This window comes from Scyliorhinus torazame, chromosome 3 (assembly GCF_047496885.1).
Source record: "Scyliorhinus torazame isolate Kashiwa2021f chromosome 3, sScyTor2.1, whole genome shotgun sequence".
Classification (NCBI taxonomy): domain Eukaryota; kingdom Metazoa; phylum Chordata; class Chondrichthyes; order Carcharhiniformes; family Scyliorhinidae; genus Scyliorhinus; species Scyliorhinus torazame.
Window position 1 is genome coordinate 297,797,727 of NC_092709.1, and position 24,217 is coordinate 297,821,943.

The following is a 24,217-nucleotide window of genomic DNA, read 5'->3' on the forward strand; positions in this document are numbered from 1 at the left end:
TTCCCTGACCTGGTGTGCCATTCCCAAAGTTAAGTATTGGCCTGTTAGTTGTAGGGAGTAGCTTAGAAGTAGATTTTATATATAAGTATTGATTACTGTATATAATAAATGTGCGTTGATTTAACTCTTACTAAGCGGTGTGTTGGATTATTGATCATTACTCGGACTTGAACCACGTGGCGGCATCAGAAAGATACCTGGCGACTCGAGCAAAGGTGGTAGAACAAGAGCAATTAAACGAAGGCTAAAACGAGCAACAATAGTTTATAGTGATGCGTCCTACGCAAATTTATGTGATGGGGTTTCAAGCGCAGGAGGTTTTATAATTTTCCTTTTGGGGAACAATGGTAAATGCTGCCCACTTGTGTGGGAAACAAAGAAAATAAGGAGGGTGGTAAAAAGCACTTTGGCTGCTGAGACGTTAAGCCTTGTAGAGGCGGTGGATATGGCTTTTTATATAAGTATGATATTGACAGAAATTCTGGGATTAGTTAGGGGATTTGGGTTATATACTTATTGACTGTCACATTGACAATAAATCCCTGTGGGAAAATGTGCACTCTACAAAAAGTGTCAATGAAAAGAAGTTACGGATAGACATTGCAGGTTTGAAGCAGATGTTAGACAGAGGGGAAATAACAAATATTAAATGGATCGACCGGAGCTATCAACTGTCAGACTGTTTTACGAAAAGAGGGGTGAGTTCACAGAAACTTTGGGATATTGTTAATGAAGGGCGCTTGTTTCTGTGACTGTTTTTTTTCTTTCTCGTCCAAACAAAAAAAAGGGGAGGGACATCATGTGTGTGTTTTTGAGTTTCTTGAAATTTTGTTTTCACCTAATTATTTTTTTTCTCCAAGGAAGGGGAGACTGTTAAGTGATGGGTTAAGAGACATTGCAATTAGTTGTCTCATTTATGTTAAGTATCCATTAATTGACACATATGTAAAGGGGCTTCAGGTGGCCTCTGTCAGGTGGTGTGTTGTTGAGAGTTTTGTGCAGAGGCTGTGGAAGTGAAATAAATGGTGTTTTGTGAAAAGGAACAAGAACTTTAGACTCTTCATTTCACAGCCACTAAAACGTCTAACACGTTATGTTCGTTCTTTTATTGTTTCAATATTTCAAATGGTACGAGTCAGATTTGAACTGCACCTATTACACACATTCCTTGTTCACAGCTGTGTGTTTTTGAGAATTGCTTTATATATGAGCACCTTTGTACTTTCAGAAAAAATTATATTTGATCCAATATCTTGCATACTATCATACTGCTTATGTGGTGCTCTTAATGAATTTCCATCTTAAAAGTGTTCCCCCAATCAGTATTGCACCAAGATGCTTGAACTCAAATTACCCTTGCCGTGTAGGTGATGGAGGGAATGAATGTTTAAGTTGGTGGGTGGAGTACCAATAAAACGGGCTGCTTTGTCCTGGATGGTCTTGAACTTCTTCAGTGTCATTGGATCTGCACAAAGGAAGTAGACCACACTCCAGACTTGTGCTGTTTAGATGGTGGACAGGCTTTGGGGAGTCAGGATTTGAGTTGCTTTCCTCTGGATAGAGATTTCTTGCAAAGATTGCTTGGAGAGAGAGAGAAACTCTTTCAGACACCAGCTGCATGCGTGCTGTCTTTCTGAAATTAAAGTTAAACTGCCTGCTACAGACATGGCTTCTTCCATTGATTACAGAACCTTTATCCCATTCAGATCCCCTAACTTGCTTATCTAAGCCTAACCACAGTGCCTCAAATTATGTACTCCACGGAACCGTCTTCCGAAAATAAAAGTCCATGGGCAGCACGGTAGCACAAGTGATTATCACTGTGGCTTCACAGCGCCAGGGTCCCAGGTTCGATTCCCCGCTGGGTCACTGTCTGTGCGGAGTTTGCACGTTCTCCCCGTGTCCGCGTGGGTTTCCTCCGGGTGCTCCGGTTTCCTCCCACAGTCCAAAGACGTGCAGGTTAGGTGGATTGGCCATGCTAAATTACCCGTAGTGTCCATAAAGGTTAGGAGGAGTTATTGGGTTACGGGGATAGGGTGGAAGTGAGGGCTTAAGTGGTCGGTGCAGACTCGATGGGCCGAATGGCCTCCTTCTGCACTGTATGTTCTATGTAATCTATGTAATTAGGGCTCTCTTTGTAAACATACTTGGTTGGTATGAATGATGATCTTTTATGACACCTTAATTGCCCTTTTGCAGCCACAGAGTCTGGATATTGTTACACGAGGGAGAATTTAGGAAATTGGGTCCAGAAATGAGATCGAAGATGTGGCAGGCAATTTAGGATTAAACAGATTCAGGGGAAAAAAACGATTAGCATGGATTCAGAGGGATACGCCCACATCTGGCCTAGTTACATTGTACCAGTCAGACCAAATTTGTTAGTGGGAATACGCAGGATGCCTTAGATCCACTGTTCTTCGGGACATGCCTGTTTGACCAGTCATGAGCCTATTAGAAAGTCTGATCGCCTCTTTCTCGGTCAATGGAAGGTTAGTTGCATATCAATAGCATTGCTCTGTTCTTTTCTTTAAACGGGAGTGAGAAATCAAGCAGCTTTATCTTCCTCTCATAGATACCAATGGTAAGTTGCTGCAATACGTTTACGTTTAGTAGCTAAACCCATTAACAAATAGTTGCCTTCACACTCTTCTGCCCATTAGCTTCATCCCCCTTTCAAAATAGATGTATTCCTATTCAATTTTTAGATGGAAGCTGAGCCTTATTTGTTACATTGTCCACTGCTCATGCAATGAAATGATATTGCAGCAATGTAAGCTTAGTAGTTTAGGAGCATTATCAGTTCCAATTTGATGTCATCTGGCAGTCCAGTGGAGTATAGGATCAGAGAGTCTTGGGTTTAAATTCAGCCAGAGTATATTTATCCTCTCAACATGTATAAAATTTAGATATGGAAAGAAAACATAAAAGGTACTGAGTATTGCCATACTATTACATTTTTGTCTTCAAACACTCTTGTCAAGATTGCATCCAATGAGAAGAATTGTGTCCACGGGAGACTGATTTCAATTGGTTAACATGTCTCCAAAACTAAAGTTAAACTTCATCATAGTGTACCAAGTCATCATAGATCAATTCTGTGCTTCTGCACACTGCTCCTTGGCCAGGGAATTACAACAAATAGAGCTACATAAATAAAATCTATAAGCACAGGAATTAGGCTGTTTTACCGTATGTATTTTTACTCCACATAAGCCTCTTCCCACTTTACCCCTCATGTTCTTCATATGTGCATCTACTTTCGCCTTAATGCCCTCTGTTCTCTCTACCACTCCATGTGACAGTGGGTTCCTTGTTCCCACTGCTGTCACTACATACATTTCTTGTAAATTCTGTAATTCATCTGTTAGTGGTTCACTTATATGTATGGCCTTAGGAAATGAAAAGGTTTCTCTTCATCCATTCCACTGAATTCCTTATGATTTTAATGACCTCTATCAGGTAGCCACTTAGTTTTTATCCCAAGAAAAGAAACCCAGCCTGCTCAATCTTTCCAGCCTGTTGTATTCTCTCAAGAATAGTAGAAAAGTAGGGGGCAAAAGAGGAGCGAGGAACTTTTTAAAAATAAATTTAGAGTACCCAATAATTTTTTTCCAATTAAGGGAAATTTAGCATGGCCAATTCACCTACCCTGCACATCTTTAGGTTGTAGGGGTGAGACCCATGCACACACGGGGAGAATGTGCAAACTCCACACGGACAATGACCCAGGGTCAGGATCGAACCCGGGTCCTCGGTGCCGTGAGGCAGCCGTACTAACCACCGCCACCGTGCCACCCCGAGGAGAGAGGAACTTCAAACCAACATAATCATGAGAGAAAATGTACTTTAAAAACTACTGGGACTTCAGGTTGACAAGTGGTATGGATCTGATGGCCTGCATCCAGGGATTGTAAAGGAAGTGATTGGAGAGGTAGTGGATTCATTGGTTGTGATCTTCCAAAATTTCCTATATCCTGGAAAGATCCCAAAGGATTGTAAAACCGCAAATGTGATATCACTATTCAAGAAAGGAGGAAGATAAAAAGCAGGATACTATGGGCCAGTTAATGGAACAACTGCCAGTAAATGCGTTTACTAGACTAAGACCAGGAATGGGCGGGTTATCTTACAGGAAAGGTTAGGGTTTAGGCTTGTATCCACGAGAGCTTAGAAGAGTAAGAGGCAACTTGATTGAAACAAAAAATATCCCGAGGGATATTGACAGGGTGGATGTGGAGAGGATGTTTTCTGTTGTCACAGGATCTAGATCTAACTGTCTAAATAATAAGGGGTTGCTTATTTAAGGCAGATGAGGAATTTTTTCTGAGGATCGTGAATCTCTGGAACTCTCGTCCTCAAAAGGCAGTGGAAGCCGAGTCTTTGAATATTTTTAAGGCTGAGCTCGATAGATTCTTGATTAACGACATGTGCAAGGTTATCGGAGTAGGCAGGAATGTGAGGGAGAAATTATAATCTGATCAGCCATGATTTTATTGAATGACAGCGGAGACTTGAGGGGCCAAGTGGCCAACGACTCCTAATTTGTATGTTCTTATGTACTCTGTCTTGGATATTCAGAAAGTATTTTGCAGAACTCCATCTGGAGGACTTGATTAAGTGCTAACATATATCGTTATAAGTAGCCAGTTGGGTGAATGAAATGCCTTAAATATCGTCATAAAATGTACTTTCCCAGATAGGGATCATCATCCAGCACACTTAGAGGAAAGGATGGTTTGCCCGTTCTTGTGATTATGGGTGACCACTTTTATCATGGGTTTACCTTGCGCTGTTCATATCATGCTTTAGGTAAAAAGGTGGCTATATATCTCCTTTTTAAAAATAAATTTGGAGAACCCAATTCTTTTTTTTTTCCCAATTAAGGGACAATTTAGCGTGGCAATCCACCTATCATGCACATCTTTGGGTTGTGGGGGTGAGACCCACAAACATGGGGAGAATGTGTAAACTCTTCACAGACAGTGACCCGGGGCCGGGATCGAACCTGGGTCCTCGGCGCCGTGAGGCAGCAGTGCTAACCACTGCACCACCGAGCCGCCCTGGCTATATATCTCTGGAGGGCTATGATTGGGCAGGTTGCAATCATTCCTATGGTTGATTGCTAGCTTCTGAGTTTTCTGAAGCAATCGGGAAAATCATGATCTCGATTTTCAAACAACTGTACCAAATCGCAGCAGGATGTTGGAGGTAGTGGCTTATTGGGGTGGGGGAATGGGAATTTGCTGGCGGCACGGTAGCACAGTGGTTCGCACTGTTGCTTCACAGCGCCAGGGACCCGGGATCGATTCCTGGCATGGGTCACGGTCGGTGCGGAGTATGCACATTCTCCCCGTGTGTGTGCGGGTTTCCTCCCAGGTGCTCCGGTTTCCTCCCACAGTCCAAAGATGTGCAGGTTAGGTGGACTGGTCACGCTAAATAGCCTTGTGGTGCCCAGAAGTTGGGTGGGGTTGCTAGGGGTTACGGGGATAGGGTGGAGGTGTGGGCTTAAGGTTAGGTGCTCGTTCAGTGGTCGGTGTAGACTCGATGGGCTGAATAGCCTCCTTCTGCAAGGTAGATGCTATGATTCCATGACTGGTTCGCGGAGATATAGGATTGGACATTGCTATGATGGTAGCATTTATAGAATCTTTTTTTTAGTGTTTACCGTATTCCGCAAATCAGCATAGAAATTGTCTCTCAGAATTGCTGACTTGAAGTTGAATTTACTGTAATGTAAATGTGTGTTTGCTTTGGTCTTGATCTGTCCTAAATAAACAGGTGATATGTTATGTTTCTGAGTACCGTCATTGTCACCTTCACCATAAATGCTAAATGTCCTTTTATTAGCTGAGAGCCAGAAAAGATGAGTGGCTACAAGATAATGGGTATATGAAGCTCTGAGGACACACTCATATTTCCTTTCTCTCTTTATCTTCAACAGCTGGCCTCTGGACAGTTCTTACCTTAGGAGGAGTTGGGAGTAAGGCAGCACAGCAAGGGGATTTGCCATCCCCACTGGCTAATCGAAGTCTTCTGCTGCTGCTTGTTTTATCTAATCTGAGCAACAGACCAGAAAGCCCAAATCCATACAGACAGTCGATAATGTCCTTCAAGAATACACAAGGTTTGTATTAAGCCTACAAATTTAGAAAACTATATCTCCTCTTGACTGTTCACGTGCTGTCAGATGTACTCATTGCAATAATAACTTGTAAATTGTTTGTGTAATTGGATCACGCCTGAATCAGAGCATCGTTGTAGTATAGTGCTGCACATGCAAGCGATTTTCATTCAATTCATTTTCATGTCTAGCAGTGGCAGTGGCAGAACCACATTAAATCCATTGTTGGCCTCATTTGCTTATTAACAGAGAGCTGTGGGGCCCTGGGAGGCATCTGGTCCAAACACCAACTGAGGTTGTTTGGGGAAGTGGGACACCATCTGAGGGAGAAAAACCGTGGTTAGCAGCAGCTGGATTTAATGTGGATCACTGGTTTAGCTGCCAAACACTTGAAGAAACTGATTGCAGCATGCCAGGTGCCTTCTGTGGTCATGCAACAATGGTTGTTGCAATGGAGGCCTCAACTCAGTCTAGTCTCATTCCCAGTCCAAAATCTAAACGCTTAAGTTCAGCATTGAGTGAGTGCTGCGTTGTTGGAAATAGCATGTTTAAAATGAGGCATTGAGCCCAGGTTCCAACTTGTCCTCTCTGGTGAAGGTAAAACATCCTATGGGACTATTTTAAATATATTTCTGGGGAGTTTTCTTTGGTGTCCTAGCCAATATTGCTCAACCAACTTTAACCCACTGCTATTTGTGGGATCCTTCTGCTTTCTGGTGCTGATTTTGGCATCAAAGGACAGGCTACTGGTAATTATTCATCCAAGGTATGTGAAACTGTCAACGACCTCCAGAGTGAGGTTGCCAGTGATGATCGAAGGTGGAGTCTCTATGTCCTTGCTCAAAGGTTTAGTCTATGATGCTGATTGTCAGCCTTAACTCCTTGCAAGTCTGGGAGAACTGATCGACGAGCTGCTGCATGTGAGCTTCAGCACGAGACGCTAGTGCAGTGTTATCAGCAACTCCTGGACCAGGGCGTTATGCACTTTAGTCTGTGCACAGTCCTACCAAGTGGAACATCAGGAAATAATATAACCACTAGTGTTCTAAATATTGATCAGTCACCATGTACTTATGGAAAGTTTGTTATGTTGGTGCAGCTTGGCCCTGTGGAACGTGCATCCTGCAGGATGTGGGAAGTCGCGCTGGTGCAAAGTGCCCTCGGTGACTACATCTACAGGACAGAAACCTAACCTTCGGATGGCGGAACCCAAGCAGCGACTGGAGTCATTCTGGTGCATCCACAAGGCCGAGCATTATGTGGATAGCATAGTTAGAGAGTGGTCACATCGCAACTAAGAAGTACACAAACAAAGAGGATATAAATGACCGTCGAGGAGAGGAACAAGAAAGTAGTGTCGAAATCCACTGAGGCTATCTCACACTGTAACCGCTTTTCCATTCTGGATACCGGTGAACGTGCTGGATCATAGAAATATCGAAAGTAGGAGCAGGAGGAGGCCATTTGGTCCTTTGCGCTTGCACAGCCATTCATTATGATCATGGCTGATCATCCAATTCAATATCCTAAGATATTGTACCCCAGATCCTTTGAAATCCTTCACCCTAAGAGCTATATCTAACTGCTTCTTGAAAACATATAATGTTTTGGCCTCAAATACTTCCTGTGGTTATGGATTCCAGAGGCTGACCACTCTCTGGGTGAAGCCAGAGGCCGTGATCCAATGACATAGGTAGGAAAAGGGATGAGGCCCTGAAAATAGATTTCAGGGAGTTAGGAAAATAACTAAATAGCAGGACCTCAAAACCAGTACTCACAGGATTACTCCTAGTGCCATGTGTTGGTGAGCAGAAGATAGGAAGATTAAGCTGTCTTCTTGAACCGTGTCAGTCCATGTCTTATAGGTACACCCACAGTACTGTTAAGGAGGGCTTTCCAGTATTTTCATCCAGCCACAGTGAAGGAACGACAGTATGCTTCGAAGTCAGGATTGTGTGCATCTTGGAGGGGAATTTTCAAGGAGTTCCCCCCCATGTATCTGTTGTCCTTGTTCTTGTTATTTATGTTTTTAAGAAGATTTAGATATGGTTCTTGGGACTAAGGGACTAAAGGATATGGGGAGAAAGTCGGAACAGGTTGGATTATATCGTCCATGATCATATTGAAGGGAGGAGCAAATTCGAAGGGTCGAATGGCCTTCTCCTGCTCCTATGTTCTATGTTTCTACATGGTAGCGGTTGTGCGTTTGGAAGATGCTGTCTAAAGAGGCTTGGTCACATCCTGCAGTGAGTGCATCTTGTGGATGGCACATACTGCTGTTACTGTGCGTTGGTGGTAGAAGGAGTGAATGTTTGTAGAAGGGATGTCAATTAAGCGGGCTACTTTGTCCTGAATGGTGTCGAACTTCTTGAGTGTTGTTTGAGCTGTCATGGTATGTTTTGTTTGTTCTGTTCTGTAGTCCTCAGTCAGTCACATTTTTTTTTTAAATTTATTGAAAATTTTTGGTCAACCAACACAGTACATTGTGCATCCTTTACACAATATTATAACAACACAAATAACAATGACCTATTTTATAAACAGAAAATTAATAAATAATAAATAACAAAAATGAAAACTAACCCTAATTGGCAACTGCCTTATCACAAGTAACACTCTCCAAAATATAATTTAACAGTCCAATATATAATTATCTGTAGCAACGACCTATACATATTATACAGTATATATTAACAACCCTGAGAGTCCTTCTGGTTCCTCCCCGATCCTGGGCTGCTGCTGCTGCCTTCTTTTTTCCCTTCCATCTATCTTTCTGCGAGGTATTCGACGAACGGTTGCCACCGCCTGGTGAATCCTTGAGCCGACCCCCTTAGAACGAACTTAATCCGCTCTAGCTTTATAAGCCCTGCCATGTCATTTATCCAGGTCTCCACCCCCGGGGGCTTGGCTTCTTTCCACATTAGCAATATCCTGCGCCGGGCTACTAGGGACGCAAAGGCCAAAACATCGGCCTCTCTCGCCTGCTGCACTCCCGGCTCTTGTGCAACCCCAAATATAGCCAACCCCCAGCTTGGTTCGACCCGGACCCCCACTACTTTTGAAAGCACCTTTGTCACCCCCATCCAAAACCCCTGTAGTGCCGGGCATGACCAAAACATATGGGTATGATTCGCTGGGCTTCTCGAGCACCTCGCACACCTATCCTCCACCCCGAAAAATTTACTGAGCCGTGCTCCAGTCATATGCGCCCTGTGTAATACCTTAAACTGAATCAGGCTTAGCCTGGCACATGAGGACGACGAGTTTACCCTGCTTAGGGCATCTGCCCACAGCCCCTCCTCGATCTCCTCCCCCAGCTCTTCTTCCCATTTCCCTTTTAGTTCATCTACCATAGTCTCCCCTTCGTCCCTCATTTCCCTATATATATCTGACACCTTACCATCCCCCACCCATGTCTTTGAGATCACTCTGTCCTGCACCTCTTGTGTCGGGAGCTGCGGGAATTCCCTCACCTGTTGCCTCGCAAAAGCCCTCAGTTGCATATACCTGAATGCATTCCCTTGGGGCAACCCATATTTCTCGGTCAGCGCTCCCAGACTCGCGAACTTCCCATCCACAAACAGATCTTTCAGTTGCGTTATTCCTGCTCTTTGCCACATTCCATATCCCCCATCCATTCCCCCCGGGGCAAACCTATGGTTGTTTCTTATCGGGGACCCCCCCAAGGCTCCAGTCTTTCCCCTATGCCGTCTCCACTGTCCCCAAATCTTCAGTGTAGCCACCACCACCGGGCTTGTGGTGTAGTTCCTCGGTGAGAACGGCAATGGGGCTGTCACCATAGCCTGTAGGCTAGTCCCCCTACAGGACGCCCTCTCTAATCTCTTCCACGCCGCTCCCTCCTCCTCTCCCATCCACTTACTCACCATTGAAATATTAGCGGCCCAATAATACTCAGGCTCGGTAGTGCCAGCCCCCCCCTATCCCTGCTACGCTGTAAGAATCTCTTCCTCACTCTCGGGGTCTTCCCGGCCCACACAAAACCCATGATGCTCTTTTCAATCCTTTTAAAAAAAGCCTTCGTGATCACCACCGGGAGGCACTGAAACACAAAGAGGAATCTCGGGAGGACCACCATCTTAACCGCCTGCACCCTCCCTGCCATTGACAGGGATACCATATCCCATCTCTTGAAATCCTCCTCCATCTGTTCCACCAACCGCGTTAAATTTAACCTATGCAATGTGCCCCAATTCTTAGCTATCTGGATCCCCAGGTAACGAAAGTCCCTTGTTACCTTCCTCAACGGTAGGTCCTCTATTTCTCTACTCTGCTCCCCTGGATGCACCACAAACAACTCACTTTTCCCCATGTTCAATTTATACCCTGAAAAATCCCCAAACTCCCCAAGTATCCGCATTATTTCTGGCATCCCCTCCGCCGGGTCTGCCACATATAGTAACAAATCGTCCGCATACAAAGATACCCGGTGTTCTTCTCCTCCTCTAAGTACTCCCCTCCACTTCTTGGAACCCCTCAACGCTACCGCCAGGGGATCAATCGCCAGTGCAAACAATAATGGGGACAGAGGGCATCCCTGCCTTGTCCCTCTATGGAGACGAAAATATGCAGATCCCCGTCCATTCGTGACCACGCTCGCCACCGGGGCCCTATACAACAGCTGCACCCATCTAACATACCCCTCTCCAAAACCAAATCTCCTCAACACCTCCCACAAATAATCCCAGTCCACTATATCAAATGCTTTCTCGGCATCCATCGCCACTACTGTCTCCGTTTCCCCCTCTGGTGGGGGCATCATCATTACCCCTAACAGCCTCCGTATATTCGTGTTCAGTTGTCTCCCCTTCACAAACCCAGTTTGGTCCTCGTGGACCACCCCCGGGACACATTCCTCTATTCTCATTGCCATTACCTTGGCCAGGATCTTGGCATCTACATTGAGGAGGGAAATAGGTCTATAGGACCCGCATTGTAGCGGGTCCTTTTCCTTCTTTAAGAGAAGCGATATCGTTGCTTCAGACATAGTCGGGGGCAGTTTTCCCCTTTCCTTTGCCTCATTAAAGGTCCTCGTCAATACCGGGGCGAGCAAGTCCACATATTTTCTATAGAATTCGACTGGGAATCCATCCGGTCCTGGGGCCTTTCCCGCCTGCATGCTCCTAATTCCTTTCACCGCTTCTTCTACCTCGATCTGTGCTCCCAGTCCCACCCTTTCCTGCTCTTCCACCTTGGGAAATTCCAGCCGATCCAAAAAGCCCATCATTCTCTCCCTCCCATCCGGGGGTTGAGCTTCATATAATTTTTTATAAAATGTCTTGAACACTCCATTCACTCTCTCCGCTCCCCGCTCCATCTCTCCTTCCTCATCCCTCATTCCCCCTATTTCCCTCGCTGCTCCCCTTTTCCTCAATTGGTGTGCCAGCAACCTGCTCGCCTTCTCCCCATATTCGTACTGTACACCCTGTGCCTTCCTCCATTGTGCCTCTGCAGTACCCGTAGTCAGCAAGTCAAATTCTACATGTAGCCTTTGCCTTTCCCTGTACAGTCCCTCTGGTGCTTCCGCATATTGTCTGTCCACCCTCAAAAGTTCTTGCAGCAACCGCTCCCGTTCCTTACTCTCCTGCTTCCCTTTATGTGCCCTTATTGATATCAGCTCCCCTCTAACCACCGCCTTCAACGCCTCCCAGACCACTCCCACCTGGACCTCCCCATTATCATTGAGTTCCAAGTACTTTTCAATGCACCCCCTCACCCTTAGACACACCCCCTCATCTGCCATTAGTCCCATGTCCATTCTCCAGGGTGGGCGCCCTCCTGTTTCCTCCCCTATCTCCAAGTCTACCCAGTGTGGAGCGTGATCCGAAATGGCTATAGCCGTATACTCCGTTCCCCTCACCTTCGGGATCAACGCCCTTCCCAGCACAAAAAAGTCTATTCGCGAGTAGACTTTATGGACATAAGAGAAAAACGAGAACTCCTTACTCCTAGGTCTGCTAAATCTCCACGGGTCTACACCTCCCATCTGCTCCATAAAATCTTTAAGTACCTTGGCTGCTGCCGGCCTCCTTCCAGTCCTGGACTTCGACCTATCCAGCCCTGGTTCCAACACCGTATTAAAATCTCCCCCCATTATCAGCTTTCCCATCTCTAGGTCCGGAATGCGTCCTAGCATCCGCCTCATAAAATTGGCATCATCCCAGTTCGGGGCATATACATTTACCAAAACCACCGTCTCCCCCTGTAGTTTGCCACTCACCATCACGTATCTGCCCCCGTTATCTGCCACTATAGTCTTTGCCTCGAACATTACCCGCTTCCCCACTAATATAGCCACCCCCCTGTTTTTCGCATCTAGCCCCGAATGGAACACCTGCCCCACCCATCCTTTGCGTAGCCTAACCTGGTCTATCAGTTTCAGGTGCGTTTCCTGTAACATAACCACATCTGCCTTAAGTTTCTTAAGGTGTGCGAGTACCCGTGCCCTCTTTATCGGCTCGTTCAGCCCTCTCACGTTCCACGTGATCAGCCGGGTTGGGGGGCTTCCTACCCCCCCCCCCCCTTGTCGATTTCCAGCTTTTTCCAGCTCCTTGTCAGTCACATTAGACAGACACGTTCACATGTATATACATCTTTTTTTTAAAAAGGGGGAAGATGTCATGATATGCAAATGTGCAACCAATGAACACTCAGAAGAGGACACAGCCAATGGGCAGTCAGGATACTCAGAGGTGGCATCACCACAAGGGGGCATGACATAAACATTAAAAAAGGGATGAGGCATTCACACCCTGTCTCTATCCACAGACAGACATCTAGAGCATTAGACATGGTTGATCAGCAGCATCACACCCCAGCACGTGGCTTAGAGCAAGCTGGTACAGTTAGACTGAGTTACTACAGTTAGATTAGCAGAGAGTCGAACTCATTTTAGAACTGTGTTAACAGTTCAATAAACATGTTGAACTCATTTCAGAGTCTGGAGCATCTTTTAGTTAAGACTGCATCAAGTAGCAGCCTGTATTATCCGAAGCAGCATAACACAACATGATACCAGGTGTGACTGTTCAATGTATTTAGTTCAACTCCGCAAGATACGTGACAACCAGCTACTGAATACAGGCACAATGGACAAGATTCAGGCTCCTCATCAGCTCAGGACCACCGGCAATCTTAGTGCCAACTAGCGATCATTCAAGCTGAAATTTCAACTCTCCGTGGAAGCAGCCGACCTCAGTGGCGCGACCGATGCTCGGAAGATAGCTCTTCTGCTCACCACTGCGGGTGACCATGCAATAGAGATCTTCAACTCCTTTCACTATTCCGAAGGGCAGGACAAAACGAAGTACCAAACCATCCTGGACAAATTCGACAGCCACTGCGAGGTGGACACCAACAAAATCTTCGAGCGCTACATGTTCAAGCAGAGGATGCAAGGTAAGACAAATCCTTCAACTCCTATCTAACTAACCTTAGACTGCTAGCGCAATCCTGCAACTTCGGTGATATCACTGACTCCATGATCAGAGACCAAATCATTTTGGAGTCCACTCTGAACCTCTGCGAGAGCAATTGTTGAAAATCAAGCACATGACCCTGCCAGTCGCGATTGAAACGTGTACTGTGCATGAGCACTCTAAAAATCGCTATTCACAGTACAAAATGGCAGAAAGTGAAAAATAGCCTCCCACGAGGTGGAGAGTGTTCAGGCCATCTCCCGGATGCAGCGCCTCCACATTGCCGAAAGCGGCTGTTTCATGCGCCCTTCCCGGGGCCCGACGCATGCGCAATGCGACCGGGAACACGAAGCGGCTGAAAACCGCACTGCGCAGGTGCAGACGTCCGAGAACCGCATCGCGTATGCACAACGACGCGCTGAGCGTCATGCCGCTGATGTCATGACGTGTGCGAACTGCGGCACCGCCCATTTAAAAATAAACTGCCCTGCAAGAGGCAAACGCTGTTTAAACTGTGGGAAACCAAACCACTATGCAGGCCTGTGCAGATCTGCGTCACCAGTCAGGAGCCAGCTCTCCCAATTCCGACAACGGCGCATCAGAAATGTGCAACACCGCATGCATGACTCTGATTCAGGCAGTGCGACGCATCCAGATGATGAATACCTGGACAACACTTACTGAGTGGGCATTATTACGAAGTGCTAATGCGCCACACCGGACACATCATGAGTCCAATCAATCCTGGCCGTGGATTCCGAGGACGAATTGCATGCAGTGGTGAAGGTCAACCACTGCCCCATGTAGTTCAGACTGGACACAGGTGCCTCCGCCAACTTGATTTCGCAGGTGGACTTCAAGAGAATCAAGAAGCCCCCCACAATCCTTCCAGCTGCCTGCAAACTCCTGGACTATAATGGAAACTCAATTAGGGCACTGGGGTCCTGCCATCTGCAGGTGTCCAGCCGACACACACAAGCAAGCTTACGCTTCAAGACTGTTAAACCAGACAGGGCGTCCCTGTTAGGTGCGCACAGGGCAAGCAACTGAACCTCATTCAAAGTGTCTACACCATGACGCTGTCCCATTCAGTTCTTCAGGCCAGCATCATCGACATCCTAACCCAGTACCCAGATGTGTTTAGCGGGATGGGCACACTGCCGTATGAGTACAAGATTCTACTGCGGCCTGATGCCAAGCCAGTGGTCCATGCACCACAACGTGTCCCTTCTCCACTGAGAGAGCGCCTGAAGGCAGAGCTCACGAGTCTACAACAAAAAGGCATCATCTCCAAGGTCACTGAACCACCTGACTGGGTCAGCTCGATGGTGTGCGTAAAGAAGCCTTCGGGGGACCTACGCATCTGCATTGACCCCAAGGATCTAAACAAAAACATTATGCGGGAACATTACCCCATGCCGAAGAGGGAAGAAATCACAAGTGAGGTGGCACACGCGCGCTTCTTCCCAAAATTGGACGCACCCCAAGGATTTGGGCAAATCCAACTTGAAGAATCCAGCAGAAGGCTCTGCACCTTCCACACGTCTTTTGGCAGATTCTGCAACAACCGGTACTGTCACACGCAGTACCTTACTGACAGAGACGAAAAGCAGACTGTTAGATTTGGCAAAAAACATTGCAGTTAACATTACCTGACAAAATGCAAAAAGATGAGGTAATTATGGCGGTGGTTAAGCATTTAAAGTTGCCTGAGATACAGTTTGACTCATTGGAAATGGCAAAAGTTCAGTTGCAAATTAAACAAATGGAACATGAGAAGGAATTAAAGCAGCTCGAATACGAAAGAGATAAAGAGGAAAAAGAAAGAGTGAGAGAAAGAGAGAGAGAGGAAAAAGAGAGAGAGAGAGGAAAAAGAGAGAGAGAGAGGAAAAAGAGAGAGAGAGAGAGGAAAAAGAGAGAGAGAGAGAGGAAAAAGAGAGAGAGAGAGGAAAAAGAAAGAGAGAGAGGAAAAAGAAAGAGAGAGAGGAAAAAGAAAGAGAGAGAGAGGAAAAAGAAAGAGAGAGAGAGGAAAAAGAAAAGGAGAGAGAAGAAAGGAGAAAAGAAAGAATAGCCCTAGCAGAACAAAAAGAAAGGGAGATACAGATCAGGAAAAAAGATAAAGAGAGAGAGTTTGAACTTCAGAAAATGGCCATGAATCGTGACAGTCAGTTAAAATTGGCAGGCGTAAAGGGAAACGTACAGTTGGATAATAGTGATGAGGATAGTGAGAAAGAGCGTCGAAGGCTTGGTGGGAATCTATTTAAAAATGTCCAAGCATTGCCAATGTTTGATGAGAAGGACGTAGAAACCTTTTTCATTTAATTTGAGAAGGTAGCTAAACAAATGAAATGGCCACAGGACATGTGGGTATTACTGATTCAAACAAAGCTGGTAGTAGGGCTAGTGAAGTGTTTGCATCACTATCTGAGGAGTTATCTGGGACGTATGAGGAGGTGAAAAAATCCATCTTAGGTTCATATGAACTAGTGCCTGAAGCCTACAGACAAAGGTTTAGAAATTTAAGGAAAGAATCTGGTCAAACATACATGGAGTTTGAAAGGATCAAACAGAGTAATTTTGATAGGTGGATAAGGGCTTTGAAAATAGACCAAATCTATGAAGCTCTCAGAGAAATTATACATTTGGAGGAGTAAAACAGCATAAGACAGTGGGGTTTGTTTAAGTGGTAAAGGAAAGCCCAAGTGAAGTGAAGGAGGTGCAAACGATTGTCCAGCCTGATGAAGAGGTGATTGATAAGAAGGTGCCAGACCTCTTTAAAGAATTTACTTGTGTGGGTAAAGTTTACTCGTGTATCAGGAGGAGCAGGTAAAGAAGTCACAATTTGAAGAGATACGGGAGCTAGTCAGTCTTTAATGGTAAGAGATGAGGAGTTACGTAGTTTGGGAAGAATGTTGACAGAAAAGGTGATAATATGTGGAATTCAGGGTGAGGGCAGTAGTGTTCAAGTATGTAAGGTAAGGTTAGAAAGTCCAGTGAAGAGTGGTGAAGTGGTAGTAGAAGTAATAGAAAAATTATCTTGTCCAGGATTACAGTTTATCTCGGGTAATGATTTGGCTGGAACGCAGGTGTGAGTGATGCCTACTGTGGTTGATGAGCCAGTGGAAAATCAGACAACTGAAGGGGTGAAGGACGAATATCCTGGGATTTTTCCGGATTATGTAGTAACAAGGTCGCAAAGTCACAGGTTAAGACAAAGAGAAATTAAAGAGTGAAGATGAAGTGGAAGTGCAATTATCAGAAACGATTTTTGATCAGTTGGTTGAAAAAGAAAAAGAACAGGTGGAGGTTGAGGCGGAAATTTTTAGGTCGGGAAAATTGGCGGAGATACAACAAAAAGATGTAGAAATAAAACGGATGTATCAGAAAGTATACACGGAAAAGCAATCTGCGTGTATACCAGAGTGTTATTACCGTATAAGTGATGTCTTGATGAGAAAATGGAACCTTTACATATGCTGGCGGATGAAAAGTGGGCAGAAGTTCATCAAGTCGTATTGCCGGTAGGGTATAGAAAGGAGGTGTTGCGAGTTGCACATGAGGTACCAGTGGGAATTCATTTGGGAATAAGGAAAACTCAAGCTAAAATCCAAAATCATTTTTATTGGCCTGGATGGACTACATAAAGTTTTTTTAAAAAAATAATTTTTATTAAAGGTTTTCATAAAATATCAATAACAAAATGAGAAAGAAAAAAGAACCCAACAGGGTTAAGTACAAAACACAATCGAAAAAAGCAACCCCCCAACCCCCCCCCCCCTGTACCTAAATAATAAATTAACATTAACACCCCGACTTAAGACAACAGGTGTATACACCCCCTCAGACCCTTCCAGTGTAAATAGCATAAACAAAAATAAAGTAAACCCCCCCCCCCCACCCCCCGAGCTGCTGCTGCCATTGACCAATGTCTATTGTTCTGCCAGAAAGTCTAAGAACGGTTGCCACCGCCTAAAGAACCCTTGTACCGACCCTCTCAAGGCGAATTTCACCCTCTCCAATTTACTGAACCCTGCCATATCGCTGATCCAGGATTCCACGCTTGGGGGCCTCGTATCTTTCCACTGAAGGAGAATCCTTCGCCGGGCTACCAGGGACGCAAAGGCCAGAATTCCGGCCTCTTTCGCCTCCTGCACTCCCGGCACCTCTGCCACCCCAAATATTGCAAGCCCCAAGCCCGGTTTGACCCTGGATCCTACCACCCTCGACACCGTCCTCGCTACGCCCTTCCAAAATTCCTCCAGCGCTGGGCATGCCCAGAACATATGGGTGTGATTTGATGGGCTCCCTGAGCACCTAACACACCTGTCCTCACCCCCAAAGAACCGGCTCATCCTTGTCCCGGTCATGTGTGCCCTGTGCAGCACCTTAAACTGTATGAGACTGAGCCTCACGCATGAAGAGGAAGAGTTCACCCTCCCTAGGACATCTGCCCATGTCCTGTCTTCGATCTCCTCTCCCAACTCCTCCTCCCACTTACCTTTCAACTCCACCACCGAGGCCTCCTCCACCTCCTGCATCACCTGGTAAGTTTCCGAGATCTTCCCCACTCCCACCCACTCCCCCGAGAGCACCCTGTCCTGTACTGTGTGTGGCAGTAGCCGTGGGAATTCCACCACCTGCCGTCCGGCAAACGCCCTTACCTGTAAGTACCTGAAGGTATTCCCCGGGGGGAGCCCGTACTTCTCCTCCAGCTCACCCAAGCTCGCGAACTTCCCGTCCACAAACAGGTCTCCCAACTTTCGTATCCCTGCCCTGTGCCACCCCGAAAACCCTCCACCTGTTCTTCCTGGGGCAAACCGGTGGTTCCCCCGTAATGGGGTCCATGCCGAGGCCCTAACCTCCCCCCTATGTCGCCTCCACTGCCTCCAAATTTTGAGGGCCGCCACCACCACCGGGCTCGTGGTATACCTCCTTGGAGGGAGCAGCAGCGGCGCCGTTGCCAGCGCCCCCAGTCTCGTACCCACACAGGACGCCGTCTCCAGCCTCTTCCATGCAGCCCCCTCCATCACCCACTTGCGCACCATTGTCGCATTGGCGGCCCAGTAGTACCCACAGAGGTTGGGCAGCGCCAGCCCCCCCCTATCTCTACTCCGCTCCAGGAACACCTTTCTCACCCTCGGAGTCCCTCCTGCCCACACAAACCCCATTATACTCCTGTTAACCCGCCTTAAAAAAGCCTTCGGGATAAACACGGGGAGGTACTGGAACAGGAACAGAAACCTTGGGAGCACTGTCATTTTGATTGACTGCACCCTACCCGCCAGGGACAAATAGGAGGAGGTCCGAGTACTTTCGAGTACCACCTCTTGAACTCCTCCATTTGCTCCACCAGCCTTGTAAAGTTAAGCCTATGCAGGGCCCCCCAGCTCCTAGCCACCTGGACCCCCAAATATCTGAAGCTCCTCTCCGCCCTTTTTAGTGGGAGCTCGCCAATCCCCCTCTCCTGGTCCCCTAGCTGAACTACGAACAGCTCGCTCTTCCCCATATTGAGCTTGTACCCCGAAAAGTCCCCAAATTCCCTAAGGATCCTCATTACCTCTGGCATTCCTCCCACTGGGTCCTCCACATACAGCAGCAGGTCGTCCGCATAAAGTGCCACCCTATGCTCCTCCCCACCCCGCACCAACCCCCTCCAGTTCCTCGACTCTCTCAGAGCCATAGCCAGGGGTTCAATTGCCAGTGCGAAGAGCAGGGGGGACAGGGGGGACCCCTGTCTCGTCCCTCGGTGCAACCGAAAGTACTCGGACCTCCTCCTATTTGTGGCCACACTCGCCATCGGGACCTCATACAACAGTCTAACCCACCTGACAAACCCCTCCCCAAACCCGAACCTCTTCACCTCCCACAGGTACCCCCACTCTACCCTATCGAAGGCTTTCTCAGCGTCCATCGCCACCACTATCTCCGCCTCCCCCTCCCTCGCCGGCATCATGATAACGTTCAAAAGCCTCCGCACATTCGCGTTCAACTGTCTCCCCTTCACAAACCCCGTCTGGTCTTCATGGATGATCTGCGGCACACAATCCTCAATCCTCGTGGCTAAGACCTTCGCCAGCACCTTGGCATCTACATTTAGCAAGGAAATTGGTCTGTAAGACCCACATTGCAGGGGATCCTTGTCCCGCTTCAGGATCAAGGAGATCAGTGCCCGGGACATCGTCGGGGTAAAGCCCCCCCCTCCCTTGCCTCATTGAAGGTCCTAACTAACAGCGGGCCCAACAGGTCCATATATTTTTTATAGAACTTGACCGGGAAACCATCCGGCCCTGGTGCCTTCCCCGCCTGCATGCTTCCTATCCCTTTGATCAGCTCCTCCAGCCCAACCGGGGCCCCCAGTCCTGCCACCAGTCCCTCTTCCACCTTTGGAAACCTCAATTGGTCCAGGAAACGGCCCATCCCTCCCTCCTCCGTGGGGGCTCGGATCGGTACAATTCCTCGTAGAAGTCCCTGAAGACCCCATTGATGCCAACCCAACTCCGCACCACGCTCCCTCCCCTGTCCTTAACTCCCCCGATCTCCCTAGCTGCGTCCCGCTTCCGAAGCTGATGCGCCAGCATCCGGCTTGCCTTTTCCCCATACTCGTAGACCGCCCCCTAGGCCTTCCTCCATTGCACCTCCGCCTTCCTGGTGGTCACCAGGTCTAATTCAGCCTGGAGGCTGCGCCTCTTCCTCAACAATCCTTCCTCAGGTTCTTCCGCATACCTCCTGTCTACCCTCACCATCTCCCCCACCAGCCTCTCCCTCTCCCCCCCGCTCCCTCCGCGCCTTGTGGGCCCTGATGGAGATCAGCTCTCCCCTCACCACCGCCTTCAGTGCCTCCCATACCATCCCCACTCGGACCTCCCCGTTGTCGTTGGTCTCCAAGTACCTCTCTATAGTTCCTCGGACCTGCTCGCTCACCTCCTCGTCCGCCAACAGCCCCACCTCCAAGCGCCACAGCGGGCGCTGGTCCCTCTCCTCCCCCATCTCCAAGTCCACCCAATGCGGGGCGTGGTCCCAAATGGCTATTGCCGAATACTCGGTATCCTCTACTCTCGCGATCAGCGCCCTACTCAAAATGAAAAAGTCGATTCGAGTATAAGCCTTATGGACATGTGAGAAGAATGAAAATTCCCTAGCCCCCGGCCTTGCAAATCTCCAAGGGTCCACCCCTCCCATTTGGTCCATAAATCCCCTCAACACTCTAGCCGCCGCCGGCTTCCTACCCGTCCTAGACCTGGAGCGATCCAGTGCCGGATCCAACACCGTGTTAAAGTCTCCCCCATTATCAGGCCCCCCACTTCCAAGTCTGGGATCCGACCCAACATACGCCGCATAAAACCCGCATTGTCCCAGTTCGGAGCATACACATTGACCAGTACCACCCTCTCTCCCTGCAACTTACCACTTACCATTATGTACCTACCGCCATTATCTACCACAATGCTCGACGCCTCGAATAACACCTTCTTTCCCACCAAGATCGCCACCCCTCGATTTTTGGCATCTAGCCCTGAGTGAAACACCTGACCTACCCACCCGTTCCTCAGTCTTACCTGGTCTGCCACCTTCAGGTGTGTCTCCTGGGGCATAACCACATCCGCCTTGAGCCCCTTCAGGTGCGCGAACACGCGGGCCCGCTTAACCGGCCCATTAGTCCCCTTACATTCCAGGTTATCAGCCGGATCAGGGAGCTACCCTCCCCCGCCGACTAGCCATGACCCCCTCCTCGGCCAGCCACGCGCCTGCACCCCACACCCGGCCTGTTCCCCACAGCGGCATACCCCACCCCACTCGCTCCAGCTCCTACTTGATCTTAGCAGCAGCAACTCGATATCCCCCCCCCCCCCCCCCCCCCGCTAGGACCCATTATAGCTGGTTTACTCCCCCCATTGCACTTCCGCAAGTCAGCTGACTCCTGCTGACCCCGGCCACTCACGCCTCCCCTTCGACTCCTCCCATTGTGTGGCACACCCTCCTGTCCCGCTCCCCATTCGCAGGCTCTCCCCCTCCCCCCTCCATTCTAAGCGCGGGAAACAATCCTTGCTTCCCCGCCCCGACCCCGCATCCCCCAGTCTTCGGCGCGGGAAAAAAGCCCGCGCTCTCCACCTACCAGGCCCCGCCACCAACCAAAACAGTGCCCAATCCGCCCCATCCACCCTCCCCAACCCGAAAGAGAAAAACACAGAAAAAGAAACCCAAAACAGTGCAAAGGCCCCCGCCCCCGAACCAAAAATAGGCATAACATATCCACCGCAGACCCCAATCGCCCATCCCGACCCTCAGTCTGTGTCCAGCTTCTTGGCCTGAACAAAGGCCCACGCCTCCTCCGAAGACTCAAAATAATGGTGCCGGACCTTGTAGGTAACCCACAGTCGCGCCGGCTGCAACATGCCAAACTTCACCCCCTTCCTGTGCAGCACCGCCTTCGCTCGATTGTACCCGGCCCTCCTCTTCGCCACCTCCGCACTCCAGTCCTGATATATCCGAACCTCCGCGTTCTCCCACCTGCTGCTCCTCTCTTTCTTGGCCCACCTGAGCACACGCTCCCGATCGACGAACCGATGGAACCGCACCAGCACCGCCCGCGGAGGCTCGTTGGCCTTGGGCCTCCTCGCCAACACTCTATGGGCCCCTTCCAGCTCCAGGGGCCCCTGGAAGGACCCCGCTCCCATCAGCGAGTCTAACACGGTGACCACATAGGCCCCCACGTCCGGCCCCTCCAGCCCCTCCGGGAGGCGCAGAATCCGCAGATTCTTCCACCTCGACCGATTCTCCATCTCCTCGAACCGCTCCTGCCATTTCTTGTGGAGCGCCTCATGCCAGGACTAAGATCTCGTCCTCATTGTCAGAGATCTTTTGTTGAGCCTCTCGGATCGCCACCCCCTGGGCCATCTGTGTCTCCAGCAGCTTATCAATAGAAGCCTTCATCGGCTCTAGCAGGTCCGTTTTAATCTCTCTGAGGCAGCGCTGGATACCCTCCTGTATCCACGTTGCCTGGTCTCCGCCCGCCGCCATTTTGTCCTTCTTCCCTCCCTTCTTCTGGTCCACCACCACCTATTTTGTCACCCCGCTCCTAGTTAAAGCCATATACTGACGGGGAGCTATTATTAACTCTTTCCCACACCGGGAAACATCGAAAAAGTGCCCTTGGGGGCCCTGAAAAGAGCCCAAAAGTCCGTTTTCGCGGGAGCCGCCGAATGTGCGACTTAGCTCCACATAGCCGCAACCGGAAGTCTCGAGAGGGAATCCTTTTGGCAGTGTTCGCTTCACCAATCTGCCCCAAAATGTCTGTGGAAACTCCTGAAAAAGGTCTAAGAGTCCGTTCCAGACGTGAGCTGCCGAATGCGCGACCTCCTCCTCCATGGCCGCCACCGGAAGCCTCATCCCCGCTTCTTCAGTGGCCTTGGTGAGATCTTTTCACAGTTGTTCCCTCTGCTGTTAGAATTCACCTTTGATAAAGGCCCTCAGGTCAGTTTGCAGCTTTTAGCTTGCCCTTCCCCCGCCTGCATGCTGGAAGATGCCCTGTTTATCCTGTTGCAGCCCAATCTTTTACTGTTTCTGCCGGGTCTGGTAGCCAAAAGACATAATATTCCTGGGGGACACTGTCAGGGGAATGTTGCAGTCTTCTTGCCACACTGGGAAATGTCAAACAAATGCCGTGGGGGCCCTGCAAAAGAGCCCAAAAGTCCGTTCCAAGCGGGAGCTACCGAATATGCGACCTAGCTCTGCATAGCCGCAGCCGGAAGTCCCGGACTACATAAAGTTGTAGTTAAATTTTGTCAATCATGTTACACATGTCAAGTGATAGGGAAATCTTAAGCAGTGATAAAACCAGCACCCTTAATACCCATTCCAGCATTTGAGGAACCTTTTACAAGGGTCCTAATTGATTGTGTAGGACTGCTTCCTAAAACAAAATGTGGGAATCAATATCTTTTGACTATAATGGATGTGTCTACTGGGTTTCCAGAGAGCATTCCAGTACGTAATATTACAGCTAAAAAGATTGTGGAGGAGTTACTTAAATTCTTTTCCAGGTATGGACTACCCATAGCAATACAATCGAATCAAGGATCAAATTTTACCTCAAGATTATTCAAAGAAGTTATGGATAGCTTAGGAATAAAACAATTTAAATCAACTGCTTACCATCCAGAATCGCAGGGAGCGTTAGAAAGGTGGCATCAGACATTCGAGACAATGTTGAGGGTTTATTGTCAAGATTATCCAGAGGATTGGGATAAAGGAATTCCATTCGTTCTGTTTGCAATTAGGGAAGCACTTAATGAATCAACCAAATGTAGTACTTTTGAACTAATTTTTGGTCATTAGGTAAGAGGACCACTTAAATTGATTAAGGAAAAATTGGTGAGTGAGAAATCGGAAAGTACATTATTGGATTACGTGTCAAATTTTAGGGAACGATTAAATAGAGCAGGTGAATTGGCTAGACAACATTTAAAAGTTGCACAAAATGTGTTGCAACGGGTAGCAGACAAGAAATCCAAAGTTCGTAGTTTTGCCAGTGGAGGTAAAGTTTTAGTGTTGTTACCAGTGGTAGGTGCACCTTTAAAAGCAAGGTTTTGTGGATCTTATCTGATTGAAAGGAAATTAAGTGAGGTGAATTATGTGGTAAAAACACCAGATAGAAAGA

General features: G+C 48.1%; 1 protein-coding gene across 3 annotated transcripts in view; it reads left to right on the top strand.

Annotated features, from left to right (window-relative positions):
- The window catches only part of dym (dymeclin), a 782,339-nt gene that overhangs the window by 258,705 nt on the left and 499,417 nt on the right, over positions 1–24,217 (top strand). For all 3 annotated transcript variants that reach the window (XM_072497436.1, XM_072497434.1, XM_072497435.1), the window contains exon 10: positions 5,945–6,127. In XM_072497436.1, the coding sequence (XP_072353537.1) occupies positions 5,945–6,127 (183 nt within the window). The remainder of the gene's footprint in view (positions 1–5,944; positions 6,128–24,217) is intronic.